The sequence below is a fragment of the Carcharodon carcharias genome, chromosome 11 (genome assembly GCF_017639515.1).
Source record: "Carcharodon carcharias isolate sCarCar2 chromosome 11, sCarCar2.pri, whole genome shotgun sequence".
NCBI lineage: Eukaryota > Metazoa > Chordata > Chondrichthyes > Lamniformes > Lamnidae > Carcharodon > Carcharodon carcharias.
The window spans coordinates 10,770,869-10,784,652 of NC_054477.1; the positions used below are offsets into that span (position 1 = coordinate 10,770,869).

The window sequence follows — 13,784 nt, forward strand, 5'->3', positions numbered from 1 at the left end:
GAATTCGCCTCACTCAGCATTAGTGCTGAATAGGTTTACCCAGTCTATATATAGATTGAAGTCCACCATGATTAGTGTATTACTCTCATTACATGCATCTTTAATTGCCTAATTTATACAGTACCCAGTTTTACCAGAATTGTTCTGTGCCTGTGAACAACTCCTACTAATGTTTACTGCCTCTTGCTGTTTCTTAGATCCACCGAAACTGGTTCTACATCTTGAGCTCCTGATCTAAGACTTTCTCTCACTAATGTACTGATCACATCCTTTATTAACAGCACTACCCACCTCCTTTTCTTTTTTTCCTGTCCTTTCTAAATATCAAATACCTCTGAACATTCAGTTCCTAGCCTTGGTCACCCTGCAACCATGGCTCCATTATTACAATTAAATCACACAACTCTTTACTTCCATTTGTGTAGTCAATTCGTTGACCTTGTTGCGAATGCTGTTTGCAATCAGATAGGGTGCCTTAATTAAGAGTTTTTATTACTTTTGCAACCTATAACCTTGTTTGCTGGCATAACTTGTACACTCTGTCCCTTCCTGGCATACAGGCACAAAGACCAAGATAGATAGGTTCTTGATTGGTAAGGGAATCAAAGGTTATGGGGAGAAGGCGGGAGAATGGGGTTGAGAAACGTATCAGCCATGATTGAATGGCAGAGCAGACTCGATGGGCCAAATGGCCGAATTTCTGCTCCTATGTTTTATAGGCTATTATTTCCCCTTTTGCTTCCTTGCTCTCTTGCCTTATTCTCTATCTTTAATTTATCACATCTCCCCTTAACTTAAAAAAAAACATTTCCTTCAAATAATTTTGTCCATTTGTGACGAAAATGTTGGAGTGGTTAAGGAAAAGGCTGACTGGCAGTCAAGGGTCATCCAAATGGACGGCAAGGTGTCTGTTGACTTTCTGGTTGGAGTGGGAAGGAGGGGTGGGGATTCGTTAGGATGGACATGTCGGGAGAGGTACGGAGGGCAGGGCTATTGGAGGCGGAATTCACGTGATGAAATATACAGAATTCGCTGAGGTAGAATTCTGATTGGATTGGAGCAATAGCTAACCAACAACAAACAACTTTGCATTTAAGCTGATGGATCTGAAAGGAGAGGATTGTCCTCTGAAGAGAGATTCTCCAGAGTTCAGAAGAATGGGAGGTGATCTCAATGAAATGTATCAAATTTTTGGAAGTCTTGACAGGGTCAATGCTGAAATGTTGTTTCCCCCTGAACGGTGTGTCCAGAACAGGATGGCAGAGTCTCAGAACAAGGGATCAATCATTCAGGGCTGAGATGAGGAGAAATTTCTTCGGTATTGCTGGGGGGGAAAAAGAAACAGACATGCTGTTGAAGATTTGCATCTTGCACTCATCAGGACAGACGCAAGAATGCCAAATTTCAAAGGGATACAATTTATACTGCATGAGGAAAGGGTGCTGATTGGTTGGCAAGTGGACTCTGATTGACTGAGGCATTGCTAAGGAGAATGCCCCAAGGAACTATTGTCCCCTATGCTTTTCTTTAATTCAGAAAAAAAGTGCAATGCCCGGATATGTTCCTCTTCTCTGCAGTGGACAGGTCCATATATGTAGCTTCAAGCAAGCGTAACTAAGCGACATTGCAAGCCTGACTGATAATCTTAAATTTGAAAAAATTCTTTGCTCAGAGGGTTGTGAATCTTTGGAATTCTCTATCCCAGAACTGTGGATGGTCAGCCCGTGTACATTCAAGACTGAGATCACTGTACACAAAGGGAGGGCAGGGATCAGGCCAGAAAGTGGAGTTGAAGATCCGTTAGGAACTTATTAAATGGCGGTGCAGGCTCAAGGTGCCAAATGGCCTACTTCTGATCCTATTTATGTTCTCATGAAAGCTCCAGAAATATATCAAACTAGACCTGACAACCCTACATAACAGTACACAGCAATAACAACAATCAAGGAAACAGGGATGGCCAAGTGCCAAATGGGCTGTGGGCAGGTTAAACTTCAGTCAGGCGCAATGGTAAGTGGTGCATTTTATTTAAGATTTATAAGTTTAATATCTAGTGTCAATTATACACATCACATTGTTACAGAGCCCTGAATGTTAAAAAATCTTTCACAGAGGTGTAATTAGAAAAAAAAAAGTGCATTAAACCAAAAGGAGGGGTTATGAGGGAGGGAAGCCCAATCAAAGCAATGGTTTTTCATGAGGGTCTTAACGAAGAAGGGTGGGTGGAGAGGTTTAAGGAGGGAGTTCCAGAGCTTGGGGTCAAGACAGCTGATTGGTGGTGGGTGAAGTAGGGAATGGAATTCAGGCAGTCAGTGATTAAATGCACCATCTATGTGGCACTGAGACATGTAGGTCAGATAGTTACTCAGCCCTCAGGTTGTGACATCTCGAGATCACAGTAGAGCGGGGAGGGCAAAAGCTGACATTCCTAATTTTGATCTCATCCGATGATTCCAGTTGGGATGTATGTTTTTAAAACCTAAAGGTCTGACATTTCTATTCCAAACCCAAAGCCCTTCAGAGGCAAGGAACTACTTTACTTTTGAAGTTTAGACACTGTTGTCATGTAGGAAACATGGCAGCTAGTCTGCGCACAGCAAGCTCCCAGAAACAGCAACGTGGTCACATCAATTTTAGTGATGCTGGCCAAGGGATCATTAGAGTCTAGGACTCCGGTGGGAACTCACCTGCTTTGCTTAGGATCTTTTACATCCTGCCGAGAGCCAGACAGGGCCTCAGCTTAATGTCTCATTTGAATGACAGCACCTCTGGCAGTGCAGCTTTACCTCAGCACTGCACTGGGCATGTCAGCCTGGATTTTTGTGCTCAAGTCACTGGGTTGGGGCTTGAACCATTCCAGAGAGGAGTATGCTACCCACCAAGCCACAGCTCATACCAAAAGTCAGGAGTCCCCATTATTCCTCAGCCCAACCATTTTCAGCTGCTTCAATGACTTTCCTTCCATCATAACTTCAGAAGTGGGGATATTCGCTGATGATTGCACAATGCTCAGCGCCATTCACAACTCCTCAGATACTGAAGCAGTCCACGTCCAAATGCAGCAAGACCTGGACAATATCCAGGCTTGGGCTGACAAGTGGCAAGTAACATTCGTACCACACAAGTGCCAGGCAATGACCATTTCCAACAAGAGGGAATCCAACAATCATCCTTTAATGTTCAATGGCATTACCATCACTGAATCCCTCACTATCAACATCCTGGGGGTTACTATTGACCAGAAACTGAACCAGACTAAACATATAAATACTGTGGCTACAACAGATCAGAGGCGAGGAATCGTGCGACGAGCAACTCACCTTCTGACTCCCCGAAGCCTGTCCGCTATCTACAAGGCACAAGTCAGGAGTGTGATGGAATACTCTCCACTTGCCTGGATGAGTGCAGCTCCCACAACACTCAATAAGCTTGACAATGTCCAGGACAAAGCAGCCCGCTTGATTGGCACCCCATCCACAAACATTCACTCCCCCCACCACCGATGCACTGTGGCAGCAGTGTGTACCATCTACAAGATGCACTGCAGGAACTCATTAAGGTTCCTTAGGCAGCACCTTCCAAACCCATGATCACTACCATCTAGAAGGACAAGGGCAGCAGATAGATGTGAACACCACAACCTGGAAGTTCCCCTCCAAGCCACTCACATCCTGATTTGGAAATATATCGCCGTTCCTTCACTGTCGCTGGGTCAAAATCCTGGAACTCCCTCCCTAACAGCACTGTGGGTGTACCTACACCGTGTGGACTGTAGCAGTTCAGGAAGGCAGCTCACCACCACCTTCTCAAGGGAAATTAGGGATGGGTAATAAATGCTGGCCCAGCCAGCGAAGCCCACATCTCATGAATGAATAGAAAAAACTCCTGGTGACTCCTGCTGTAAAGGCTGGTTTTAAAGAATATGGAACAAGGCCAGATTGGTTCAGCTGGGGTCTGTCCAACAGACAAAAGAAGCCCCATGAGGCAGATAGTTAAGACAAATAGCGCTTGCTTGGATGTGCTGCTGAGAGGTTATTAGTGCCTATTAGACTAACTAGCCTGACTGAAAAAGGAGGCACATGAATATAAACAGAGTAACTTATGTAGCTTCTCATAAGACTTCATTTTCATTATTAGATCCACCCATTGCCTCACAGAACAATGGGCCTCAATTGGAAAAGACAACCACCCATCTCATCTCCTTCATCCCCGTTACTATACGCCCTAAACATCCCCCTACTTCTCTCCAACCTGTCTCCTGCTCCCCTACTTGCCCCATCCCTATGTTTTGTCACGTTCCCCACCAGTTCCATCTCCCTCTCTCCAACGCATCCACCTCCCTACTATCTTTCTCCTCCCCTCCTCCCTCATACATTCAGTACCCCTCCCACCACCACCAACTGTTCCCCACCCCTCCCCCAACATGTCCCCTTCCCCTCCCGAAGGTGCCAACCACTTGCTTACTGGAAGCAAATGGCTGCTTTATATTCTATGAGTCTCAGCTTGTTCAATCAGTCAGGCAGCTCAAACACACAGTAAAAATTACTCTTAATTGCACACAAGAGGCTGTTAGGAAAAGCAGATACGTGCTAGAGTGTTGCTGCTCAGGAAACCGAGCGGAATGCCACAAAACATGGAATGATTCAAACTTGGATCAGATCCCACCATCAAGTTTGCTGATGATACAAAGCTAGGTGGGTAAAGTAAGCTGTGGGGAGGACACAGAGAGGCTGCAAAGAAATATAGACAGGGTTCAGTGAGTGGGCAACAAGATGGCAGATGGAGTATAATGTGGGGAAGTGTGAAGCTACTCACTTTGGTCAGCAGAATCAAAAAGCATAATTTTTTTTTTACAAGATGTGAACCTTGTAAATGTTGATATTCAAAGAGAGTTGGGTGTGCTCGTAGAAGGAAAGCAGACAGTTAGCATGCAGGTGCAGCAAGCATTTAGCAAGACAAATGGCACATTGGCCTTTATTACAAGGGGATTGGAGAACAAGAATAAAGGAGTCTTGCTACAGTTGTAAAGGGTTTTGGTGAGACCACATCTGGAATACTGTGTGCAGTTTTGGTCTCCACATTTAAGGAAGGAGATACTTGCACTGGAGGTGGAACAGTGAAAGCTCACTAAAATGGACCCTGGGATGAGGGGGTTGTCCCATGATGAGAGGCTGAGTAAATTGGGCTTAGATTCTCTAACTTTAGAAGAATGAGAGGCACTCTCATTGAAACCAACAAAATCGTGAAGGGGTTTGATAGGGACAGGTCATTTCCGCTGGTCAGTGAATCTAAAACACGAGGGGCATAGTCTCAGGATAAGGGACCGATCATTTAAGACTGAGATGAGGAGAAATTATTTTACTCAAAGGACTGTGCACCTTTGGAATTCTCCAGTGGGTTGTGAGTGCTCCATCATTGAATATATTTTAAGTTGGGACAGACAGATATTTGGTCTCTCAAAGAATTAAGGGATATGGGGAGCAGGCGGTAAAATGGAGTTGAAGCCCAAGATCAGCCATGATTCTATTGAATGGTGGAGCAGGCTCGATGGACCGAATGGTCTACTCCTGCTCCTATTTCCTGTGTTCCCCTAATGCCCTCTTCCCCCAACTTCTGAGTGTTGACCCCTTGGGTTGCCAACACTCCAGGAATTGCAGATTCATCTGCAGGACACATCTGAGCAGTATAGCTGGGGATAAAAATCATCGAGGTGTTAAACCTTTGGTGTTTTTCTTTTAAAAAGGGATTCTTAAAACACCTTCGTTTCCTGGTTGTAAAAGTACTGGACCGTGGAAAAGCTGGTTGACTGACAGTCAAGAATCATCCAATTGGATAGTAAAATGTGTGTTCTTTTTGCGATTGGCCAGTGGGGTCAGTGTAAAGCGAGGATGGACAGGCCAGGCAGAGAGAGAGAGAGAGAGAGAGAGAGAGAGTGTGTGAGTGTGTGAGTGTGTGTGTGTGTGTGGGGAGGGGGGGTTGCAGGGCAGTTAGAAAAATGTCAAATGATGAAACCACCAGGTATGTGTCCACCCAAATTATTCCTCCAGTACCTCTTGATGAAGCGAGTTCCAAATATCAGAATCTCCAAGCGGCCTTAAACTTGTTCTGTCTCAGTGCTTTCACGAGAGAGATTGAATGAATAAAAACTCAAAAGTAAACAGGCAGTTTGCCACCTGTATGATTGACCTTTACCACTCATTTTCCACTCGAGGAGTTTCTCATTGAATTGCACACCGGGTTTTCGAGCCTAGCCAAGGTTCAAAGTCCCCTGAGGAATTCAGCACATTCACCTAGATCACAAGAATGAGGAGCAGGAGTAGGCCATTCAGCCCCTCGAGCCCGCTCCATCATTGGATAAGATCATGCCTGATCGGATTGTGGCCTCAGTTCCACTTTCTTGCCTGTCCCCCATAACCCTAGACTCCCTTGTGGTTCAGAAAATCTCCATCTAACTCAGCTGTGAATTTACTCAATGACCCAGCCACCACTGCTCACTGGGGAGAGAGAATTCCACCGACTAACAGCGACTAGGTGGATGTTAAGCTAACTGGCCTATAGTTGCTAGTTTTGTTGTCTTCCCTGTTTTTGGAATAAGGTTGCTATGTTGACAGTTTTCCAAATCTCTGGGACTTTTCCAGATTCTAAGGATTCTTGGAAGATTATTACCAGTACGTGCACTATCTCTGTAACTACTTCCTTTGCTTGAGGGATTAAATTGAAAAGTACAGACGAGTTGCTAAACCTGCATTGAATCTTGGTTACACCACTGAGTACAAAGTGCAGTTTCGGTCACATTATAATGAAAAAGGATATAGAGACACTAGAGAGGGTGTGGAGAAGATCGATAAGGATGACACCAGAAATGTGTGGGTATACAAGGATGAACATGCTGGGTCTCTTTGCTCTTGAAAAAAAGGTGGCTGAGGGTTGACCTAATGGAGGTCTTTAAAATGATGAAAGGTTTTGACAGAGTGGATACAGAGAGAATATTTCCTCTTGTGGGCAAAAACCAAACTAGAGATCATAAGTATAAAATAGTCATCAAGAAATCCAAGAGGGAATTCAGAAGAAACTTTGTTACCCAGAGAGGGGTGAGAATGTGGAACTCACTACCATGAGGAACGGTTGAAGCAAATAATGTAGATGCATTTAAGCAGAAACGAGACAAGCGCACGAGGGAGAAGGGAGTAGAGGGTTACAATGGTAGATTTAGATGAGAAAAGATGGAGGGAGCTGAAGTGGAGCATAATGACCAGCATGGACTGGCTGGGCCAAATGGCCTGTTTCTGTGCTGAAAGTCCTGTGTAATCCTGAATTCTCATTGGTTATTGAGATTTACTGTTGACCCCATCATTTACTCAGGTTCCAGATACCCAACTGCCTCGATACCCACTCACTATCCCAGTGAAAACAGTTGAATGGTGCAGTAAAATCAAGCCTAACCAATCAGATATGGTGAGCAGGCGTTTTTGTCTTTAGTAGGTCTCCTACATTTCATCCTGTATTCCAACCTGGATCCGTGAATAAATTTGCTGAATCCAACATTCCCCTGCAAGGGATTTTGGGCAATCGGAATACTTTGAATCTCGAGTTTCAGGCATGGACTGGTTCTTCAGTGGGTGCCTGGGGCTTAACCAGGAGCAGAACTCAGCTCGGGGTTGCCGGGGGAGAGGGGTTGGGGTGTGGTTGTCCAACTGCCCTCTTGATTCTGAGGAACTAGGTGTCAAAGCACAAAGTAATGAACCAAAGCAACCAGAAACGAACAAAACTCAAGACGCTAACATTCCACCTCTCTAATAAAAAAAACACATGTGGAACATGCCAATAATTTTTGTAGGAACAACCGCGATATTCAACTTGAATCATGCCAGCCTTTTTGGACCCATGTGCCTAACCTTCGACAATGCAACTTCAACCTGAAGAAGTTTGCAAAACTGAATGGAGTTCACAAGAAATCACAAATAAACATCTCGAGCGCGCCCCAACAGATAATCCCTGGCTTTGGTATTTCATGAAGCTCATGGACAACCCTCAACCACATCTGCACAAACCATAGCAAGCGTGAATACTCAGTTCCCCAATGGAATTTTAAACCCTCTCTATGTGCAACTGTTGTCACCCCCAGGACAAACCAAAGACAATGACTCAATGCCAAATGCAAACAAGAGTAATGGGGGAGTGACGGCGATATGTGTTGTTACTCCTCACACAACGATCCGCCCAACTGTAAAATTATATTTGTTGCTCTACATCCAAAGAGAGAGTGTTAATCCCTTCCGAACGTTGCCTCTGCACACAACTCTCCAACACCAATGTCACGGAAGAGGGAGTCCTGAGGGGGAAAAGAGTAGGAAAACACTGACCTTGGTCGTACTGTCATGTGACCTCTGGTATCGTTTCCACCTGCAGCCATAGATTCCAGTCAGGCAAGACAAGCACAACTGGGGCTCGTAGTACTGAAGTGGTTGATGTTTTACCATGCTCCTTCAATGCTTCTGGAGGGGATCTCAGCAACCCATCAGGTCACAGGACTCCTTTGTGAAAAGAAAAATACATTCTCATCAAACACAATGGAGAAAATGTTCCGGACTCAACATCGAGTTCAATAACACCAGGTCAGAGAATCAAATAATACGACATGGGAAGCTCAGCCCGTTGTGCCCTTTGAAAGAGCTATCCAATTAATCTCACTCCCACTGCTCTCTCCCAGTGGTTCTGTAAATCTTATCAAGTATTCATCCAATTCTTGTTTTAATTCTTCCTATTGATTCTTGCTTCCACCACACTTTCAGGAGGTGAATTCCAGATCGCAAGAGCTCACTGCTTAAAAATGCTCCCCGTCAACTCTGGTGCTTTTGCCCCTCACCTTAAATCTGGCGCCTCAGGTCACCGACCTTTCTGCCATTGGAAACACTTTCTCTTTGTGGGGAAACAGTGGCATAACGGTAATGTCACTAGATGAATGATCCAGAGGCCCAGGCTAATGCTGTGGGGACATGGGTTCAAATCCCATCATGGCAGCTGGTGGAATTTGACAAGAACAATTAGGGATGGGCAATAAATGCTGGTCTAGCCAGTGATGCCTGCATCCCATGAACAAATACATTTTAAAAATGTTTTTATTCAATTTCAATTGAAAGCTAGCCTCAGTAATGGTGACCAAGACAACTCTCATCAATTGCCATAAAAACCCATCTGGTTCACTAATGCCCCTTAGGGAAGGAAATCTGCCATCCTTACCTGGTCTGGCCTACACATGACTCCATACCCAGAGCAATGTGGTTGACTCTTAAGTGCCCTCTGAAATGGCCTAGAAGGCTGCTCAGTTCAAGGGCATTTAGGGATGGACAACAAATGCTGGCCTTGCCAGCGACACTCACATCCCATTAAAAAAATTAAACCAATCAAAACTGTTGATGATTTTGAATCCATCAGCCTAATTTCCCCTTAACCATCAACACCAGCTCACCATGTGTCTCGTGACCTGTGCTCACATCTTTTTGAGACAGTACTTGCTGGTAATGGGAGGTGTTGTGGATCAGGGGGCAGCGATCCTGCCTCTGAGCCAGAAGCTCTGGGTTCGAGTCCCACTCCAGGGCCTGAATGTCCATGGTTGATAACACAGCCATATCTTATTGCAAGGTGGAGTGGGCTCGAAGGGCTGAATGGCCTACTCCTGCTCCTATTTCTAATGTTCTTAAACATGTTGAATATCAACTTCTTCCAATACACATCAGTGGCAAACTGCAAGTGCGGGAGAGATTCCTGGTCATATGATGGAAAGAAAGATGGAGACTCTACCAACACGATCCATAGCTCCAGACTATGACATGTAAAAGGTGCCTGTTGCCACAGCAACTTGGATTCCTTGAATGAACTGTAATGGTGCTGGTCATGATTCTGCTGTTGCCGTTTACACCTCCTCTAGACCCATCTTTTGTTTCTTTACTTGTCTCATTACTGTCTCTTCTTGCCTTGCACCACCATCCCTTTTGTAAGTAACTCCTGCCCTCAACCCTATCATAGTCTCTCCTGCTTATTCTTTCCTCCCCAACCCCTTTATCTGCCTCTGTACTTGTTTAAATACTGTTAATTTCTAACATTTTCCAGTTCTGAAACATTACCTCTCCCTCTACAGATGCTGCCAGAGCTGCTGAGTATTTTCAGCATTTTCTCTTTTTATTTCAGATTTCTAGCAGTACTTTTGCTTTCATTTTGGGAGAAAAAGACTGTTCTGTCCTTGGCAAATCTAGTAGCTTTCTCAGCTCTGAGTCAGCAAGTCGTGCGTCTGAGTCAGAACACCGTAGCGGAGGTAATGAGATGATGACTAGGTTGTCTGTTTTTGTGATGTTGATTAAGGGATAAATGAGAGCCTGGAAACTGGAGAGAACTCACTCCACCCTTCTTCAAAATAACACCACAGGATCTTTTGCACCCACCCAAGAGGGCAGTGCAGCCTCATCTCATCTGAAACAAAAGATCATATCTCAGACAGTGCAGCACTCCCTCAGCCTAGGTCACAGGGTCAAGTCTCTGGAGTGGGACCTTCTGACACAGGGGGTTGAGAGTCCTACCCACTGAGCCACAGTTGACTTGTCTGTTCAGTGCATTTACCAACTGTGCAAAGTCGGGGGGATTGGGGAGTGGAGGGGAGTGTGGGAGGGGGTGCTGAGAAAGGGAATTCATTCAGAAAAAGAAAATAATAATTGGGAAAGGGGGGTCCTCGAGTGAGTTGAGTTATTTTGCTCACAGGATGGTTACAGCTCAGAAGGAGGCAATTTGGCCCATTGGGTCAGTGTCAGCTCTCTACAAGAGCAATTAAGACAGCCCCACTCCACCACCCTTTGCACATAGCCCTAAAATTTATCTTCAGGGTGCTTTCTCCAATTCCCTTTTGAAAGCCACAACTGTACCTGCCTCCACCACACTCAGGCAGTGTATTCCAGATCCCAAACAATCACTGCAGAAAAGCATTCTTCCTCACGTCGCCATTGGCTCTTCAGCCAATCACTTCAAATCTGGCTCTCTCCAGAGGCCCAGGATAACGCTCTGGGGTCAAGGGTTTCAAATCTCACCATGACAGCTGGTGGAATTTGAATTCAAATTATGAACAAGTCTGGAATTGAAAGCTAGTCACGGTAATGGTGACTATCATCGATTGTTGTAAGAACACATCTGGTTCACTAATGTCCTTTAGGGAAGGAAATCTGCCATCCTTACCCTGTCTGACCTGCATGTGGCTCCAGACCCACAGCAATGTGGTTGACTCTTAACTGCCCTCTGAAATGACCTAGCAAACCACTCAGTTCAAGGGCAATTAGGGATGGGCAACAAATGCTGGCCTTGCCAGTGACACCCACATTCCTTGAAAGAATAAAGAAAAAAAAAGGGGGGGGGTCAGAATTGTAGGAGTGCAGAGAATTATAGGGCTGGAGAAGGTGACAAAGACAGGGAATGGAGGAGAGCATGGAAGGATCTGAAAAGGTAGAAAAAGAATTTTAGAAAAATTGAGGTGCTGCCAGTGTAGGTCAGCGAGCATATGATGGGTGAACGGGATTTGCCATGAGTTAGAACGTGGGCAGAAGAAAAGCTTTGCACTTCAAAAGCAATTCAGAGCAACATTTGGTGACCAGCTAGATTGTACAATGTTGCTCAGCCCCTCTACATTCCTGCGACTGGTCAACTCTAAGTAAATAACCTACTCCATGCCCAGAGCCTATTCCAAGAAAGAGGTTGGCTAAAACATCAATCCTGTGCAGGATTATTGCTGTGCTCTGGTTATAAGAGCTGCCATTCCTTACGGCCTCTAAATTTTATATGAGGAGTCTATGACAATACTAACATGATCCACCTTCACTTAAGAGAATGAAACAGCACAGGAGGCCATTCGGCCCATCGTGCCTGCATCAGCTCTTTGAAAGAACTATCCAATTAATCCCACCCCTTGTAGCCCTACAAATGTTTTCTTTCCAAGAATTTACCAATTCCCTTTTGAAAGTTACTGTTCAATCTGTTTCCAATGCCCTTTCAGGCAGCACATTCCAGATCACAACAACTCATTGCTTCAAAAATAATCTCATCTCCTCCTCTAGCCCCTTTTTCTAATTTTCTTATGTATGTCACCTCCGATGATCAACTCTCCTGCCGCTGGAAATACCCTCCCCCCACAGTTCCTGGCCAAGTGGAAAATTGGAGATCTGTGCGTCAATGCAAGGTTATTGTTTCTCTGAGTCTTTTCTTGCTCACCAAGCTTGAGTCAGCTCTGTGAGATATCTCTGTCTTTGTTACATCATCTCTGGTTTCATTCTAATGTTGTGCGATCTCTTAATTAAAAGCACACTTGGCTTCATGAATTGTTTGGTGCAGTGGTGTCCAACAAAAATCGATGACTAACCACAGCTTGGCTGTGGAGTCACCAATTGAGCCAGATGCACCAATTTTAGCAGAAAACTGTATGCTCACTCACAATATACTCCACACATATACCGTTACCTCACAAACATCTACAAAAGGAGAAATAACTAAAGATATGGAGAAAGAATTGCTGGATTGGTCTTTGAAAAAGCTGGGATGGACTCAATGGGCTGAATGGCCTCCTCCTGTGCTGAATTACTATATAATTCCATGATCTACCACCTATCAGTAACCAAGGAATTGAAGAACCTATAGCGATCAAGAAACACGTACACATGCTGCTTTTTTGTCTTACTTTTGGCAAGAAAAGACTAGCAGGAAATGACAGGCCAAATGGCCTCCCTCTCATGCTCTAACCATTCTAGAATTTCGATAGCACCTGTCACAACCTCAGGATGGCCCAAATTGTTTACAGCCAATGAGGTACTTGTAGAAGTGGTGTCACTGTTGGAATATAGGAAACACAGCAGCCAATCTGAACTCAAAAAGCTCCCACAAACAGCAATGTGCTAAGATCAGATAATCTGTTTTAGTGACTTGGGCAGGACAGAAGGGAAAACTTCCTTGGCTCCTAGTCAAAACAGCACAAAAGAAATCTTTGTCCCATTGTTGCTGAACCTCCATCTGTACCTTCAACACCTCCAAGACCAAAAGCTCCTTCTAGCCTGTTTCCAAAACCACAGAACACTTCAACTCACCAGAGCCCTGTTGACACCTCACCTACCATCTCTCTGCCCTGTGTGACCTCCGTTACCACTTCATTCAGTAGCACGTACACAAGAATTAGGAGCAGTAGGCCATTCAGCCCCTCAAGCCTGCTTCGCCATCCAATGAGATCATGGGTGATTCAACTTCACTTTCCTGCCTGCCCCCCCATAACCATGACTCTCTCATTGATCAAAAATCTCCAACTCAGCCTTGCATACATTCAATGACCCAGCCTCCACTGCTCACTGGGGAAGAGAGTTCCAAACAGGAGCGACTCTCAGAAGAAATTCCTCCTCATCTCCATCTTAAATGGGAGAGCCCTTACGTTGAAACTGTACCCCCCCCTAGTTCTAGATGCCTCCACAAGGGGGAAACATCCTTTCAGCATCCAATCTGTCAAGCCACCACAGAAGCTTGTGTTTCAAAAAGATCACCTCTCATTTTTCTGAATTTCAGTGATTCCAGGCCTAACCTGCTCAATGTTTCGTTGTAAGTCAACTTCTTCAACCTAGGAATCAGTTGAGTGAACCTTCTCTGAACTGTCTCTAATGCAATTATATCCTTTATTAACTAAGGAGACCAAAACTGTACACAGTACTCCAGATGGGGTCTCACTAAGGCCTGTACAGCTATAGCAACACTTCACGATTTTATTCCCCTTG

At 44.8% G+C, this 13,784-nt stretch overlaps 1 protein-coding gene across 2 annotated transcripts in view; it reads right to left on the reverse strand.

Moving 5' to 3' along the window:
- Positions 1-13,784, reverse strand: part of LOC121283776 (glycerophosphodiester phosphodiesterase domain-containing protein 5-like) — a 317,012-nt gene that overhangs the window by 225,027 nt on the left and 78,201 nt on the right. For both annotated transcript variants that reach the window (XM_041198484.1, XM_041198485.1), the window contains exon 2: positions 8,364-8,534. In XM_041198484.1, the coding sequence (XP_041054418.1) occupies positions 8,364-8,480 (117 nt within the window). In that variant the 5' untranslated portion in view covers positions 8,481-8,534. The remainder of the gene's footprint in view (positions 1-8,363; positions 8,535-13,784) is intronic.